The sequence below is a fragment of the Rhinichthys klamathensis genome, unplaced genomic scaffold, assembly GCF_029890125.1.
Source record: "Rhinichthys klamathensis goyatoka isolate OS25496 unplaced genomic scaffold, OSU_Roscu_1.1 h1tg000391l_1, whole genome shotgun sequence".
In the NCBI taxonomy this organism is placed as follows: domain Eukaryota; kingdom Metazoa; phylum Chordata; class Actinopteri; order Cypriniformes; family Leuciscidae; genus Rhinichthys; species Rhinichthys klamathensis.
Window position 1 is genome coordinate 1,739,236 of NW_026606894.1, and position 18,751 is coordinate 1,757,986.

At 38.5% G+C, this 18,751-nt stretch overlaps 1 protein-coding gene across 1 annotated transcript in view; it reads left to right on the forward strand.

Moving 5' to 3' along the window:
- The first annotated feature begins 9,184 nt into the window (after nucleotides 1-9,184).
- Nucleotides 9,185-18,751, forward strand: part of clmpb (CXADR like membrane protein b) — a 111,846-nt gene continuing 102,279 nt past the window's right edge. Inside the window, exon 1 of the mRNA XM_056234228.1 lies at nucleotides 9,185-9,581. Coding sequence (XP_056090203.1) covers nucleotides 9,551-9,581 — 31 coding nt within the window. The 5' untranslated portion in view covers nucleotides 9,185-9,550. The remainder of the gene's footprint in view (nucleotides 9,582-18,751) is intronic.

Genomic DNA, 18,751 nt, shown 5'->3' on the forward strand with positions numbered 1-18,751 from the left:
TTAAAAGTGATTGTGTCAGTAGTGTTTATCTGGTACAAAAATTAGTTTTCAATAAGGAATCTAAATCTGAAAGCTGAAAACATGGCAAATAGAAGCATTTAAATGCAGAAATGAAGTAAAATACCTTGGAAGGAATTCTAGGTGTAATTAACACTCTGGTGCTGCTCGCATGGCTATTTCAATAAAATGAATGGTTTAGTTCAATAATGTTTTTTTTATTTAATATTTTGTATTTTTTGGTGATATTGTTGAGCATAGACCTGAAAATGAAATTAACAACTTAAACTGTTGTAAATCTTGTAGTAGTTTGCAGTTTAGTTTCATTTTAAAGAAGACACGTGGCAGATTATTGCTAAAGTTAAAAAAGAAACACAAAAAAGGTGTTAAAAATGCATAAAAATACTATTTTTAAATTTAAATGAATGAATATATTTTCCAAAACATGTAAAAGTGTGAGACAATCAAAGCCATAAATCTAAACAAGTTGTGTTACAATTTTGAGGTTGATATCTCAAAATATGACCTTTCAGTAAGATTTATTTTTGGCGCAGTACCAAACGCTTCCACTAGATGAAATTTTCTTCACGTTCGTTTTTAATGGGCTCAATTTTGACCGCGAACAGTACAAGTGTGACTATTTTTTCGGGACCATTTAACCTTGACTAAGTAGACGGAGCAACTTACGGTTATGACAAAACACTCATGGACGAGTGACACGTGCACATTTTCCAGTGAAAAATATCCCGTAATAACACCTATAACAGGCTTACCATAGTAAATCAGTGTAAGACAAAAACATGTTTTGGAAAAAGGATTGATGAAGTATTGACTCATTATTTACATTTTGTGAATGTTGAACAAAAAAAGTTGTGTAGTGTACCTTTTTTTTTTTTTACTTTCATGTACAATTGCAAAAAAATGTCAATGTAATTAAATACTTATTAAAACATTGACTTCTTACAAAGACGTATTAAACATTGGTGTTCCACAGAAAATAAAAAGTAAATGCACAGAGGTTTGGAATGATGTCAGGGGGAATAATTTTTTTTTTTCTGTTTATTAGGTGAACTATGCCTTTAAGGAAGCAGGGCAGCTACTTTTAGACTACTACTAGATTTAAAAACTGAATTTCGTAAAATATCTCACCATTCACTGATGCGTCCAGGTAGCACTCACTCAACATTATATGTTTGGACTAAACGCGACTGCTCTCATCCAGGACAGCAAATGGGAGTGTATAGCTGTCATCTTTGCAGGACTGTGATATAAAGAGTGTGCAAAGTGACATATTTTAGAAACTGTGTGAAAGTGAAAAGCGCATAACAGGCACAATACCGGTACACATGAATATCTGTGGGTTCAATATGCATCACATGACTAAACTTATGTCCTCGTTTTTTTAAATACCTCTGTTTTCACAGTCCACACTACAACATGAAAACTGCGTTTTCAAATTTATCCACTTTGGGAGAGTGTTTTCCAAAAAAAAAAAATAACGCCATCTCAGTGTGGATGGAAGGTAGCCTGACTTCGTCATACTCATATTCTAGTCAGAATGTGAGTCTGATACTGCTCCATAGGGCTTTGATTATGAGGCGTGTCTTAACCGAACCAGGAAAAAAAAACCTCGGCACTCAATTGGATAGACCTACAACCAATCAGAGCAACGCAGTAGGCTGTGTTTTTTTTTTTTATGAGCTACACAAATTGTCAACAGAACTCAACTGCACGCACGCTGGAAGAAGTAGTAAAATAATGTGTTGCTTCTTTTACTTGGTCCTCCATGAGTGCGACCAAAGGAGAAACCACAACGACCACAGGGTTTTCATTGCGTCCCATCTTCTCAGCGACCATCGGAGCCAGCTGATAAAATAAACATGTGTGGACAAGGCGCTTATTAGTTACTCCTAAACACTGATAGGGAGGCCTTAAAGGTACAGGACTCCATAGGAAATGAAATAATAGTACTAAATGTTAACAAATAGTTCAAAAAAGTTGTGTTGAAAGTAACTACTGAACAAAATGTTTGATTTGCTAATGAGAGAGTGTCCTCGGGTCTGTCACTGTTAGAACAAATTCACTGTATGTCTGTAGTCCTGTAGGGAAATGAGAGAACAGAAATGAGCTTCTTATTCCTTACAGCTTAAACAAAATGAAAGGGAACTTCACAGAATACATCACAGACTGCTTTCTTCCTACAAAACTTTCTTTCCTTCCTATGTGATTAAGAAGATGGAAAACAATTTCCCTAGCAGACCATAATAAATCCTTTCCCAAAAAATAAAAAAAGTCCCCTGTGACAAGAGCTTAAAAATAGCCTCCGGTGTTCAATTCATGTTAAATAAGGACGCAGATGTAGATGCCGAAATAGATACTTGTGATATGTGATGATCCTCCGTTCCTCCTAGCAGTTATTCTGCTTATAATGAAAGACAATCCTGAGAAGAACAGAAGGCAAGGTCAAAATTAACCTAGTATGTGTTTATGTGGGTGCATACAAACTTTATCTATGCATTCACTCGTGCTTTTACGTGTATGTACGTCCGGGCCGGGCCGGATGAGGAAGTTGTTTTGAGAGGTCAGTGCTTCTTTATGAGTCTTGAGACATGCACACCGCTGTGTTCTTCTCTCTATTCAGCTTGTTTGCCTGTCTCAGCCTGTTCTTGCTCAAACCTTCCATCTCAATTCTCATAGAAACAGAATAAATAAATCAGCAGCCCAAACTGCTGTGAAGGGAATGTGGTAGTGTGGGAAGTTAGCTCTCTCAGGAACACGTTGAATACAGATCAAAGCTGGATTCTATTTAATGTCATTGTTTCTAATCATGCCCTGCATGAACTGTGACTGACATTACAGAAATACAAGAGAGAGAGCTGCATCATTACTCTCATCGCTCATTGCTATTACTGGTGCCGCAGTTGTTCAAGATAAAATGTGTCAGTTTTTTGTTAAAATACTTTCTATTCTGCTTATCGATTCCGATTCTTATCGATTCCTAATTTCGATTCCAATAAGGTAAAAAAAAAAAGTTAGATATCATTCACATTTAGTCTTATTGCAAAACATTTAATTGTAGCTGAAAATCATGAACAAAAATCAACAGACTAAGAACACTTACACAAGGAACTTTTGCCTGTGGTTTAAAAATTCCATAGAAAAACAACTAGTGAATTTGTTCTAACAGTGACAGACCCGAGGACACTCTCTCATTAGCAAATCAAACATTTTGTTCAGTAGTTACTTTCAACGCCACTTTTTTGAACTATTTGTTAACATTTAGTACTATTATTTCATTTCCTATGGAGTCCTGTGCCTTTAAGGCCTCCCTATCAGTGTTTAGGAGTAACTAATAAGCGCCTTGTCCACACACGTTTTTTCGGTTTTCATCTTTTTCTCTCCGTTTTGGCCTTCCATCTAGCCTGGATGCCAGCCTGAACCCCGCCCACAAAATGTTTGGTCGGGAAGTTCGGTCTGGACTCGATCCATTGAGAAGTAATTATGATCGGTTCAGAATTAGTCGGGCCAATCAAATTGCCAGGGCGGGTTTTAATAATTTCAAGCGTTATTAAAGACAAGTAAACACTCAGTAATTAAAAAAGGACAAATAAAAACTAGCAATCGCAACAAATAGATTCAACTGAACAAAGATACGATTGAGATAAACAGTGTTTTAAGATTTTCAGGTATTCATAAACTTAAATCAAATGTTTTTGCCCGGAGACGGGCCTCGGGGGAGCTTCCAGGACTATGTGGAGTGGGTGCTTGTCCACAATGGCTCCCCCTTTACCATCATGGAGAGTGAGGAGAAAACCAGTGTGCCAGCCACAGCCACCTTTCCAGTAAGGAAAATTCCTGAGTCCGTTCCAGTGAGAGAAATTCACCAGTCAACTCCAGTGAGAGAAATTCACCAGTCAACTCCAGTGAGAGAAATTCACCAGTCTGTTCCAGTGAGAGAAATTCACCAGTCTGTACCAGTGGGAGAAATTCACCAGTCTGTTCCAGTGAAAGAAATTCATTAGTACGTTCCACTGAGGGAAATCCCAGAGCCCGTTCCAGCCCCAGAGTCAGTTCCCGAGAATGCGGCCATTTTGTATGTTTGGGCTGCACACACGTGGCCAAAGTCCAGACCGGAGTCCGATGATGGCTCCAGCCCCTTTCAGAAGTCCGGTAAAGGCTCCAGCCCCTGAGCCTATAGCTTCTCCCAAGACATTTTTTTTTTGATGGGCGGGCTATACGTCTCCAGCCATCGTGGCCGAGCCTAATGTCAAGTCCACGGAGACAAAATCCTTCATGGTCCCCTGAGCTACCTGCACCGCCCAGGCCCCCTGAACTGCCAGCTCCGCCCTGGAGGCTTCCCGTTCTACTAAACCACGGCCTCGTCAGCCTCCAGGGCGCCCACCCTCCCACTCCTGTGGATGTAATATGGCGCGAGGACTCATGTTTTGAGTCTGTTTGTCACTTTTTGAGTTTGTTCCTGATCTGTTTTCCTGTTCTGTCATGTCAAGTCACCTTTATTTGTATAGTGCTTTTTACAATACAGATTGTTTCAAAGCAGCTTTACAGTGATGACAGGAAAATAATGCAACAAAGTTTGTTTCGGCTGTACAGCAGATCTAGAAGAAAATAGCGTCATATTCAAGCTTAAGTAAGTTCAGTGATGGTTAATTTCTGTAGTAAAAAAGTTTTTAATTTATCTATACAGCCGCGGCTCTGGTGAAAACCGTGATGTCATCGTCCAGGTCAATTCAGTTCTCATACAATAATGTCAATGCAGGCAGATCAACAATATTGTTGAATATTAAGTGTCCCCAACTTAGCAGCCAAAAGCCAAAGGTGACAAAGGCGACAGTGGCAAGGAACCAAAACTCCATCAGGTGACAGAATGGAGAAAAAAACCTTGGGAGAAACCAGGCTCAGTCAGGGGGCCAGTTCTTCTCTGGCCCACGAACGAACAGTGTATGATTATGATTCAGGCAGCATTACAGGTCAGAAGTCAGATTGGATCAGGATTCAGAATATTTATCCAGTTGGTTGAAGACGTCATCACGCCAGTATGGAGACTTTGTTGTTGAGGATTGTTGAGGATCAGTCCCACTGGCTGTTGTGTCGATGAGGCCTTCACAGGGGAGAGTCTAGTTGACACAATCTCTGCTGACACTTCAGAAATGCGTTGTGGTAGTGTCTAGGCGCAGGTCCACCATCTGATCTGGATACGGCCCGGATCCGTCTGACTAATAACGCATTGTGGTCGTGTCTAGGCACAGATCCACCATCTGATCTGAATACGGCCTGATACGGCTGACTGCAGTTGGGATAAACAGAGAGACCAGTATTAGTGTAGATGCCATTCTTCTTATGATGTTACGAGTACATTGGGTGTTATAGGAAGTGTTCCCGGTTTCGGCTGACCTAGTTTATGCAGCCTAACAATCATTTAACGGATTTGAATAATAGAAATGTATAGTGTTCAGTGCTAGGAAGACTGTTCCAAAGTTTAGGTGCTAAATAGGAAAAGGATCTACCACCAGCAGTTGATTTTGATATTCTAGGTATTGTCAACTTGCCATAATTTTGAGATTGCAATAGACATAACGGACTATAATGTGTTAAGAGCTCGCTCAAGCACTGGGGACCTAAACCATTTAGTGCTTTATAAGTAATCAGCAAGATTTTAAAATGTATACAATGTTTAATAGGGAGCCAATGCAGTGTTGACAGAACCGGTCAAATATAGTCATGCTTCCTGGTTCTAGTAAGAACTCTAGAGGCTGCATTTTGGACCAGCTGGAGTTTGTTTATTAAGCATGCAGGGCAACCACCCAGTAGAGCATTACAATAATCTAGCCTTAAGATCATGAACCCATGAACTAACTGTTCCGCATTTGACATTGAGAGCATATGTCGTAATTTAGATATATTTTTAAGATGGAAGAATGCGGTTTTACAGGTGCTAGAAACGTGGCTTTCAAATGAAAGATTGGTATCAAAGAGCACACCCAGGTTCCTAACTGATGACAAAGACTTGGCAGAACATCCATCAAGTCTTAGACAGTATTCTAGGTTACTACGTGCTGAGGTTTTTTGTCCAATAATTAAAAACTCTGTTTTATCAGAATTAAGTAGTAAATTACTAATCATCCAATTTTTTTATATCAGCTATGCATTCCATAAATTTTGTGAATTGATTCGTTTCGTCAGGGTGCGAAGAAATAGCAGAGTAAACTCAGCATAACAGTGAAAACTAATTCCATGCTTCCTAATGATATCTCCCAAAGGTAGCATGTACAGGGTGAAAAGCAACGGTCCTAGTACTGAGCCTTGCGGTACTCCATACTGAATTTGTGATCGGTATGACATCTCTTCCTTTACTGCTACAAACTGATAAAGGTCCGATAAGTATGATTTAAATCATGCTAAGGCAATTCTGTGAATGTCTGTGTTCGTTTGTTATCTTTCTAGTTTGCTAATTAGTTCTGTCCTTTGCCTGTTCGTTTCCATGGTTACTGATTTGATTTCGTTAATTAGTCTCATTAGTTCCTCGTTTTGCTGAGTATTTAAACCATGTGCGTCTTTCAGTTTATTGTCAGTTCCACGTTATTACTGCGTTGGTTATTCTGTTCATGTTCCTGTTATTCCTGAGTGTTTTGTGAACATTTGAGTTTGCGCCTGAAATTAAAGGTAAAGCTGCTGCATTTATATGCTGGAACCAACGCTGACAGATAATCTGTGCTTCTAAAAATAAAGTAAATTTTATTTTATACTATACTATTTCAAAAAGCTGATATTGCTAATTACGACCAAATTATTCATGAGGATTCATAATATGATTGGAGTGAATTCTATATGTAGCATCTTCGTGAAAAATCTCCATTATCAACGCAATTAGCAACTATATTTCATAATTAGGAGGAGGCTGAAGATGGAATAGGAATTAAGTAAGTAATTAAGTATTAAGTAATCATTTAGTAGATATTGCATTTATGCACTTATTCACACCATTGATTGGGATAAAAAAACAGACAAATGTTTGATAAAGCCACATTTTGTTCTTTTTAGTAAAAACAACCTAAAACATTTTAGGTAACACTTCATTTTACAGTGTCCTGCTCAGAGCCGATCCGCCCTATACGCTCACTACGCAAGCTGCGTAGGGCCCCGCAAATTACTCAAGGCCCCGCCTCCCCCTCGTGTCATAGCGCGTCAATTAATGTTTACAACATCAATGACAAAATGAAGCGAAACTATCCTTCTGGTCACAAAAAGAGGGGGGAAAAACATGAGTGAATTGCGGAAACAACAATCAGGTAAACTTGTGTTCTCTCCTCTCCAAGTTTGATGTCAGCAAAGTAAAGTTAAGTTTATGTGCATTTCTATTGTGTTTTTTAAAGTGCAACGGCTCGGAAAAGATAACCGCGTCGCGTGTGTTATCATACGTTCATATGCGCGTGCACGAAATGAAACGCGCATTTTTCAAGCAGAAATATATGTGGAGAGAGACCAGACATACTGTAGCCTACAATATTTGGGCCTGAATGATGACACTCCTCATCAAATTACACATTATACATACTTTTAAAACAAGACACTGATTATCTAGTCTCAGTCAATGTGTAGTTAAAAACTCTAAACAACTGCTTATGCAAGATGGAAAGCAATGTATTGACAATTTGACATTGACTATTGATTTATAGGCTATATTGAATTTAAAATGTTGATTAGCTGGACATACTGGTCAATATGGATGCACATCCCTCAGTAAATAATAACCATAAATCAAGAATTGCTTCAACATGCATACTAAAACAAACCTTTAACATATGGCAAGCCATTTTAGCTTTTATTCATTCACAGTTTATGCATTTTTTATATCAAGAATTCATTTTTTTTTTTTACTATTTGCAATGTGAATTCTTGATTATTTTTTACTAGTAGGGCCCCTTAGTTACATTTTTATCTACCAATGTCTATTTCTGATATCAGGAATTACATGTTCACTTGTACAAAAGTTAATTCTTGATTTCAATGATGTCATCACTCACAGGGATTATTGATATCTGCAACACAATATTCACTTGTTATCTTAATATTCTATAGAAAATACTCTATTCAATAAATATCATTCTGTTCTATATTATTGTACTTATTCTTTGACTGTTTGGTTTAAAGGAGGGAGGATTGTATTGGGAGAACTGAAGTGTCAGGTGTGACTGTGGCAATGGCAAATGGTTTACATAGCTCACGGCTTCACGGGTCAGGTAGAGGGCCCCTTAGCAGAATTTAGCTTAGGGCCCCAGGGAGGTCAGGATCGGCACTGGTCCTGCTACATGTACTTTCTATAGTAATAGCAGTAAATTATGCATAATTACAAGCAACAAACCCTAAACTCCAACCCATATATAATTAATTAATATTACTCACTTAAATGTATAATTACACTGTAACAAGGACACACTAAATAGTGTTAACATATTTATTTTTTAGTCTAATATATTTTATTGTATTGACACAATATATTCAAATCTATTATAATATATTCCGTATAACCTGCCAAAGTTAATATTTTACTGTTTTGTGTTGTTGTTGTTGTTGCACACGATATCTGATATTTGTAAAAACTGTACAATATGGTATAAATAAATATGAGTAGTGACAGTATACTATTTATTCTAATTGTATTATATAAATACACAGCCATTTAACAGTAATTTTCCAAATAGGGCCTATTATTATTATTATTAATTCATTATTTATTATTATTAAACACTTTTATTACATAGGATGCTAAATGCACTATATAAAACATCGTTGATTTTGCAAGATCCTGTTATAGCATAACTGTACTATAGGGCCTATATTGTGAAGGAACAATGTTCAACAAAAAATACTCAAGCACATGAAATATTAAGAATGACGTGTCGTGTATGCAGTAACACTATTGTTAACATACTGTTCTTACACTGTGGCTTTTTGCATCCGCTTCCATCAGAGCACATGTGCTCTGCCCCTCTCCATCCAGACAGTGCGAGAGACTAGTGTACTTCAGACTCTAGAGGTCTCCATCCTTCAGCATCCACGCGCTGTGCATTCTTCTGCATCGGCCACAGACTGAGAGAGGGAGGGACACAGAGAGAGAGAGAGAGAGAGAGAGAGAGAGAGAGAGAGAGAGAGAGAGAGAGAGAGAGAGAGAGAGAGAGAGAGAGAGAGAGAGAGAGAGGACACCGCGCAACGGCAACCTGAGACGCGTGTCCTCCCTCAGTGCGAACGGGAACTTTGATGATTTGACGGTGAAACCGATGGAAACGTGGAGATGATGTTCCAGTCCTTGATGATGGATTCGTCTTTCAGCATGTCTAGCTATGCTGTCCTTGTGCTCGTCTCCTAATAGACAGCTGATTCATTTCTCTCCTCAAGTACTTCTGCTTTACTACAGCTTTGGTGATTGAACACTTGAGACGGCGTGAAGAACAGTGAAGGAAGCGGGGCGCATTGTTCAATTTTTCAAATATCATTAGCCTATTATAAAGGACTTCCAGTTCATACGGGATTCGTGATGTCTGCAACATACCGCTCCTTGTTCCTCTGTAAGTAAACTGAGTTATTTATTCCTTTAGAGTATGGCATGCGGTGTTATTTTTGGAAATCTAACCTTGTGTTTTAAGTTGTCCGATCCTATCGTTAGTAACATATTCTTCACCTTCATCCATGTCAAATAAGTTTGAGCAGTGGATGAAGTCTTCAATACGAAGGCATAAATATAACAAAATTTAACCTATAAGCTTTACAGAATAGTCAGAAGTCCTGTTCATAACAAGACCCCCACCCAGTGGAGTAAATCAAATCCAGATGCTTTTGGTTTTGGGGTTCTGATGAGATGAGACAACTCTTGAAAAAATAAGGGTTCCAAAACCAAAAGTTCCACGGAGAAGTTTTAATTCACTAGTTCTTTAGAAATCCATCACGTGCTGGTGCTTTAATGAACCCAGAAACCAAAATGCTGATCCAAAAACCCAGTAATGAAATCTCAAGGTCTGAACCAGGTTAGAACCCAGAAAGGGTATAGAAAAATGTTTTTGTTTTGTTTTTGTTCAAAAAGAGGATTTTATGACGAACTTGAGGATCTTTATTTATTTATTTATTTATTTTTTTACATTGTTCCATCACTGTATTTGTGTCTGAGACCCCATAACTATAATGGTCGGACAGTAGCTAGACTACAATGTGCATTTATGGAAACATTAAATCATAATGCATGCTAAGCATCATCCAAATACAAAACAAATGTTTAGCATTTGTTAGTACATTTGTGCTACGGCACTAAATTTAACGTTCTTTGCAGAGCGGAACAAAGACAGGGCACGCCGCCCAATCCAGATCTCTTAATTTGTTGTGACATCTGATGACGAAAATAGATCCTCATGTTAAACGTCCAGTGATGAGCCGGTGGCGCGAGCCGCTGCTGTCCGGTGGGCACGAGGGTCTCGCGTGTCTGCGTGTGCTGGAGGATGTGTGAAAGCATGCATGCATCCATGGGTCACATTGGGAGTCCTCCACCGTCTCGCGCGCGGTTCATCGTCCGATTCTCGGGCGACACGTTTGTAGTATAGTGCGCGTGACCCATCGTTTATTATAATCACTGCGCCAAACTTTGTCCCATCTTTCGTGTCCTCTGCGCGTCTATATGATGCTGCATGAAAGCGGTGTGTGTTGAGTCTGACTGGCTATTGTGCTCCCTAAATGTATGATAAGCTGTATTAAAAATTCCTCGCGCATTCTCCGTGGCGTGTTGAGAAGGTCAACGCTGCTGTAACACTCGTGACAGGAGCTTCAGCTTGCCGAAAACATCTCCTCACACAATTATTTGATATCAGCATAATTCATGCTTTCATTTTTCCTCAAAGGTTTCAGGAAAGTGTTTGGGGTCCTGCGAATAGCCCATTTCTCAGAAATTAGTTTCTTTTGAAATCCAGTTCTTACACAGGCTACCATAAAGAGTTCGTTAAAAAAAAAAAAAAAAAAAAAAACTGTAGAACATCTACGGTAGGCTATACATCCATCTGAGGAACAAAGATAGTTGATTTAACACACAACCCAATAGCAAGGCATGTTGTCACACTGTCTGGGGTAAGTTGTCACTTTGGGAACATATAGCATAAGCTAAATGTGCAGAAATGTAAAAGGTAGACTAACATACAAAAATACCAAACTATTGTTTTGGCCAACTATTAACAAATGTTAATAAATAGTTCAATGTTTGGGTTCAAATCTACTTTCATTTTATGAACCCTTGTTTAAATGTTACCCGGTATGTTTATATTTGCTTTTTTACTATCAACTTTAAATACAGCAAAATATAATGTTACGGCTAACATATCTGCCTTATAGAAATATAAAATGCCTGGTAACACTTTACATAAGTGTCCATGATTTAATTTGCAATTAATTGCTTACCTAATATGAAATTATTGCTATAGTAATTATAGCCTTTATTTACATTTGAAATGTTTAATATCTACACTGCAATGTAAAGTGTTACCAGTGCATTGCTTGTAGCGCTGGAACTGGAACCCACACACCTATGGGATGCTGCTAGTTGGTGTAATCCCATTATATGGTAATGGAAAGATGGCAAGAGAAGACAGAGTGTGTTACATGTGCCCTGACACGTGCATCAGATCATGGGATTTATTTTTTATGTATCCTTCATGTTTGCACATTTGCATCAAATGAAGTAAGATGGTTAAATGGTCTAAAATATACAGATATACAAATTCAAACTAATAATTTCTAAGCATAATTATTTATTTAAATGCAATATAAAGGGATAGAATCCCGTTTCACTTTGAGCACTCTTGAAATATTGATTTATCAATCAGGTTACCGCATTTTAAAGGTCATGCTTATTAGCTATTGTTTGTCCAAAAGGACAATTAATTGTCTTTTTTTTTTTTTTTGTCTTTAGGCATTGACTGAGCCTTAATTATTTTCAGACATATTATTAGATACATTTTAATGTGTTGTTTGGTTAATGATTATCTTGGTCTGTGTTGTGAGAGAGGAATGGATTGAGAACTGACACTGTGCTTGTAGTAAATCCCATTGGCTTCTGCATTAAATTAGTTTAATGAAATAGCCTTGTAGTGTCATTATAAGTACATTTCTTCAAGAATGTATAACTCCATTAATGGAAAAATGTTGGGCGTGTAGAGCTCATCTCATTGCTGAATATCCTCAATGATAGAGTGAATCAATGTTGCATAATGGGGTAATTTCCATTTCATTTGATTTGATGCTTTCGAAGATCTTACATTACTTAAGTGTAGCACCCTGGAGGAAAGTAATATTTATTTAAAAGTCTTATAGCAAAAATGAGCTGCTGCTACTCTCTGGAAATGAGCTAAAAAAGGACAAACCAACCAAACTGTGCAGAAATCATGGCTAACCACATGGATGATAATAGTCTAACCCCTCTCACCCCGACTGACTTGAATGGAAAACGTTAAATGGGAAGTCTGGGAAGTAATAACAGATTGTAATTTACTTCTCAGGAATGTAATGGAACCATAATAAATAACTTTCTCCATGTCACGTGATTAACGCTAATCCAGCATAGAGAATCCATGACGTTCAAACTGTCAGTTTTGGGGATTGACAACCGCATCTACTTACAGGTGCAAGTCTCGAAAAGTCCCAAATACTGTCTGAATGAACATAGAACAGGAGTCAAGCCCGTATTCTCTTACCAGTAACCATATTGACAGTAACCACATCAAAGATGGCAACGTCCATAAAACTTAAAAAGATTTATTATGTTTGATATGACAAGTCCAATCGAGCCAAGAGTTCATCCCATAAATCTTCATCAGCAGTTTTATATCAGGGTGGAAAACTGACGGGAGCAGCTCTAGTGTGGAGAACAGTGACTGGATATAAAACGTTCAGATGCAATATCTCCGTCGCTGTAAGTTACCGAAAGCAAAACCACGCATGAAAACACACAACACACGGTAGACATACGTATGTGCAGTGCAGAGCGTCTCTCTTGCAGTGTATGACGTGACAGACAACTAGTTGTCCTCTCCGGTTCCGTTCACAGCGCACTGAATGCAGTTGTGAGTCCTGAAAATTTAAGGGTGTGGGTTCGGTTATAGAATGCGGTTGTCATTCCCGTAAATAACTGAACTGTGTGTGAACGTAACCATATTAAGGACTCAAATACAGGACTGATGACAACTATGCCTCTTTTTACAAGATGTAATATAAGTCTCAGGTGTCCCCAGGATGTGCCTGTGAAGTTTCAGCTCAAAATACCCCACAGATCATTTATTATACCATGTTGTAAATGCCCATTTTTGAGTGGAAGGAACAACATGCTGTTTTCGTGGATGTATCTTTAAATGCAAATGAGCTTCTGTTCCCCGCCCCGCTTTCCAGAAGAGGGCGGAGTCTTTACAGCTTGTGCAGAGTACACATCTGTTTGATTTTGATTGTCATCTCTACCGAGATATATCCAGCTGCAGACCCGCAGCACCACCAGTTTCAGAACCCCAGCGCCAGAACCGGAAGTGAGGGAGGGGCGGAATTATTTACAATGACACAAGCATGGTTATTTTTGCAAGTATTTAAAAATATTTAAAATTGTTGCACCTTTTAAATAATATTTAGGGTATGTTTTTATTACACAGTGAGTCACTGCTCGTTGTATGAACTATAACTGGTATGTGACAAATAAAGAGCAAGTGTTTTTTGAAGACGTGAGAGTGCGTGCGCGCGCGGCCAGGGCTCTCTCCCTCTCTCGGCTCTGCCCTGTCATGCGCAGCAGTCATTCTATTCTACATCACTCACCGATCAAAATAGGCTTTGGCGGGACAAAAATTTGCTTTGGCGGCCGCCAAAAAGCGGACGATCTGACGGGTTTTAGAAGATTTAATACAACCTGAAACTAAAAAACAGACCCGACCTCTATTTGAGACCGGACTTATATTTACCCAAACCTGCAGCCACACCGGGCGTGTAAAGAGACAATCGTCTATTTGGGACTCGGCTATTATTTGAAGTAGGCTACGGTACATTTTTATGGTTTCTTTTAAAACAATGCCGGATTTTCTCTCTCTTTTTAGATTTTTGACATTATTTTACATAAAGAAAAATGCATGCTGCACATGTTCTTGTGAAATAAAGTATATTTTATATAAAATGACCATAAGTTTCAAGCATTATTTTTCACCATCATGATCAGTTAGTAACTCTCATAATACAATGAAACGGATAAATATATAGAATTCTATTACACAAAATCAATGTTTTAAAATGCTTATTGTACTATACCTTAATGTATCATTATAATACGTATAAAGTGTAACGTTTCGTGTGTAATAATGCCGTTTCGTGTCTAAGCAAATTACGCTCCAAAGCGTTAGGTGGCGTTACTCGGTTTAGAACGTAAGCTCCACCCCTCACTTCCGGTCCTGGCGCTGGGGTTCTGAAACTGGTGGTGCTGCGGGTCTGCAGCTGGATACTATTGTCTCTACCGCGGTCATGCTCAAGTGACATTGTAGTTCTTCATCATCATGAAAGTGTATTATCTGCATGTGTTTCAAAGCCATATCAGTCTAAACTTCTGATATATGGTTTTCTGAGCGCACACATCCGAAGCACGCGCAGTTCTCTTTCACGTGTTATTGTGCTTAAACTGTCAAATGCACACAAGGGTGTGTCAAACAACGTTCACATGAACACAGTCGGTTGTGTCTGTGAACATAAACAGCAAGTAAAGAAATCGCATGTGTATATTAGAGTTCATACTGCTGTTTGTGCTGTTAATATGAATCAAACAACAAAAGAAAAAAGAAAATCACTCACTGCTCTTGATTGAATAACTTTAGTAGCTTTAATAAGAATACATTTCTTACTTACTTACTAAATGCTCTGGCGAGGAGATAAACATGGCGGACTGTGTACAGCTCACTGAGGGCGGAGTCTATGCTAATAGGGCGGAGTCTGTCAGCAGTCGTGGGCGGGGCCTGTGCAATGTGAGGTCACAAAAGGTAGAAATGCAAATGGCTTGTTTTGAGACACTGCTTATGATTTATGGGAGTTAAAAAAATTAGGAGAGGGTGGATTTTCACCAGTATAGGGTGGTTGTGTACACACTGCCAACACACATGTATGTGCAAACACCATGTAAAAGTGAATTTTGCCTAATAGGTCCCCTTTTAAGACTCAAATACAGGACTGGCAACTGGATTCTGTTGCTGTGTGAATGTGGCGTGACCACTAGATATTTGACTTTTTTCATAATGCAGTGAATGGATGCAGTCATCCGCCTACTGTTTTGAAAATCAGGTTGCCATTAGTTACGCTATCACGAAAAAGTGTTGGTTAAAGTAACTCATTTTCTCATCCTGTGCTATATTTGGCTGATAACCACAGGCAGTAAGAAGATCTCTCATATCTGAAAATGACAGGACACTGCAGACCCAGAGGTTATAAAATGACAGCTCGATGCGCACGCTCCTGAATCACAGGAAATGTGCACAGAATGAATAAGCATGCGAAACACTTACAAACTTTTGCGATAAAACGCTGCGTAGTGATGAGATCTTTGGCATTTTAATGGGTTTTGCCATTTTAATACATTTTTCTTCTAAACATGGTGCAACTGAACGCTCTTATGCTGTATATTACATTTTAAGAGGATTGTTGTTGTTGTTTTTTTGCAATAAATATGAGAAAACTTTTGCAGACTTTAATTTAGTATGTGCAGATTGCAGAATGATTTGAGTGGGTTCGAGTGGCTGAAATTGGCATCTGGAGATTGTGATTTACTTGTTTACTGAAGCTCAGATGTTTGGTTAGGCAACATAAATAGCATTGCAATGTTCCCGAAGTGGTTTGGGTGTCTGTCTCTGCAGTGACATAAACATTCCTGACGTTTTCCATCAGGATATCATTCAAATCAAGCCTATCTGCATTTAGGGTCTCACAAAAACACAGAGCTCCAGGTCTAACTTATGTTTTTCCTCCTTGTCTTGGCCATTGGATATTCTTTTTGTCATGGGATAACATGACAGGTGGACTCGTCTCTGAGCTTCTAGTTAGCTGGTGCAGTGCTGTGAGAACAACCTTCTCCTCCTGCTGCAACACATCTGAGGTGACATTGTCTCAACTCAGTCCTGAAATTCAATATTCTCCCTGTGCTGTCACCCAGCCGCTCCTCACAGAGCAGATAAACAGCTTGAAGAGTTCTCCAGATGTGTTATTCTACTCGTTTGGCCTTGAGGAACATGTGGTGCTGTTTCTTTTTGTGACTCAGCCAGTGGGAGGTGCTTTATCTATGTGATAGATGTTTTTTTAATGGTTGTGTGTGTCATTTAAAGGCACACTGTGGAACTTTTCAACCTTTATAATATATTACCAAAACCCATTGAGATGGTACATCGACTTACAATAGGTTGAATGACACGTCTGCCGAAGCCTGAAGGTGTCTGTATCGCTTTTACTAGCACTATGTAACTTCGGGTTTCGGGTAGGAACCCGAGCACAAAAAGAACTACAAAATTCGACCGCTTTACGGCATACGTCACTTCCCCCACCACCCCAACTTCCTCAAATTCTAACGTGAGAGCTCAACTCGCGTTTGATTGCCGGCGTCTGTATGTTGTCGTCATGGCTGAATCAACAGCTACTCGGAAGAAAGCAAAGATTTTGTCAGAGGAGACCAAAAAAAGAAAAAGGGAGAGTTTAAAATAAACATCGGCATAAAAGTGTATATATAATGTAATATTTACTGCGAATTCGTGTAACAAAATTGATATAAGTCACAACATACTGCCGTATACAAATGTAAATGTTTTTTTTCCTTTCAGCTCATATATGTTTGTATTTGTGTAAAAGGAAAAACAAACTGAAGACTACAAGTAACGGAAATATGTAGTGAGTTATATCAGTTTTGTTACACGATTTCCCGACTACTCGATTTCATCTCCAACCCATTTCAAAGAGATCCTGAAGACGTTAATTGTTTGCTTCAGGTGTGTTTGATTAGGGTTGGAGATGAACTGTGCAGGACAGACGATCGGCAGGAGCAGGATTGGGCAACCCTTGTCAATGCGACTTACCTGATCAGACATTGTTTTCTGCGTATGCTACTTTTATTCAATTTTTTTTCTTTATAGGATTTATATTATTAATCTTATATTTATATTATTATTTTGGTCAGTAGTGAATCGATTAACTTTCTCCAACATACAAATCAAATGCCGTCTGCACACACATAAAGACACGGGAGGTTGACCGGTTGACTGTTGACTTTTGCGACAATGCTGCGGCGCTTGTGGCCTCTAGGGGCACTAAACCTGAAAATTACAGGTCGAGCGCACCCTAGTGGCCAAAAATTCCACAGTGTGCCTTTAAGTCCAATTTTTTTAATTATATACAGTATAAAACATATAAAAGTTTGGGGTCGGTAATATTTTTTTAATGTTTGTATTCATTTGATCAAAAACAGTAAAAACAGTAATATTGTGAAATATTATTACAATTTGAAATAACCGTTTTCTAATTTACTATATTTTAAAATGTAATTTATTCCTGTGATGCAAAGCTGAATTTTCTGCATCATTACTCCAGTCTTCAGTGTCCTTCAGAAATCATTATAATATGCTGATTTGCTGCTCTATAAACATTCAATATTATTATCAATGTGGGGAATTTTTTTTTTTTTCAGGATCCTTTGATGAATACAAAGTTAACAGAAGGAACTCGATTTGAAATATAAATATGTTTGTAACATTGTAAATGTCTTGACTGTCACTTTTGGTCAATCCTTGCTGAATAAAAGTTAATTTCTTTCAAGAAAAAAATATCTGAGTGACCCCAAACTTTTGATCATTAGTGTGTATATATACATATATAATTGTTTGGGACAGAACTATATCTGTTTGTCCAACCAATTGTGGGAGTATAAAGGAATATCATTCCTTAATAAAAAAATTATAAAAATAAAAAGTCATATTCATGCAAGGAGATATTTGTTTCATCATTCCTGGCATTTCAAACCACCCCTCCCTCAGCTGCTGTCTCATGTCTATACACTATGAGAAAATGTTAGCTGTATTTGTCTTAAATATAAAAAAAAAACTCTTAATGAAGAAAACTGCAACAATGAACAACTATAACACACTCCTTGACTGAAAAAAAATCAAAGGAACCCACAGTAAACACCAGGCCACGTTTGAGTCGTTCTCTAGCCTATAAATCTCAGACTCTTTTGACTCCCTTGGCTAAATTACTCCCAGATTACTTTGGAGCCGCTCAACAGGAACTGCCTATTTTCCTTTACGGCTAACCTTAGACAGATGTTCATGAATGGTCTGGTTTGGCAATAATTCAATCCAGCTGCTTCGTTTTGTAGCAAAGCCCGGCTCGCTTACATAAGTCATTGGTCACGAGCGGCCCCCGCCCCCCTCTCAGCCCTGATACACAGGTTTTGGCTTCTAGAATCGCATGGCCCAACAGGATTTTCCTAATCGCCACCTCCATGCTTATTTGCAAGAGATAGAATAGAGGATTGTGTGCATTATTTGATGCAGTAAATAACCATGAAAGTCAATGGTGCAAGGGCAGTTACTTTTTTCCTGATTCCTGGAAGAACTCTGTTTGTAGTGAGTGTAAACAGTTTGATGAGGGTCCTCAATGAGGAGCTGAGATTAGCGCAATGATAAACAATATAGCCAGGAGAATTGCCAATGAA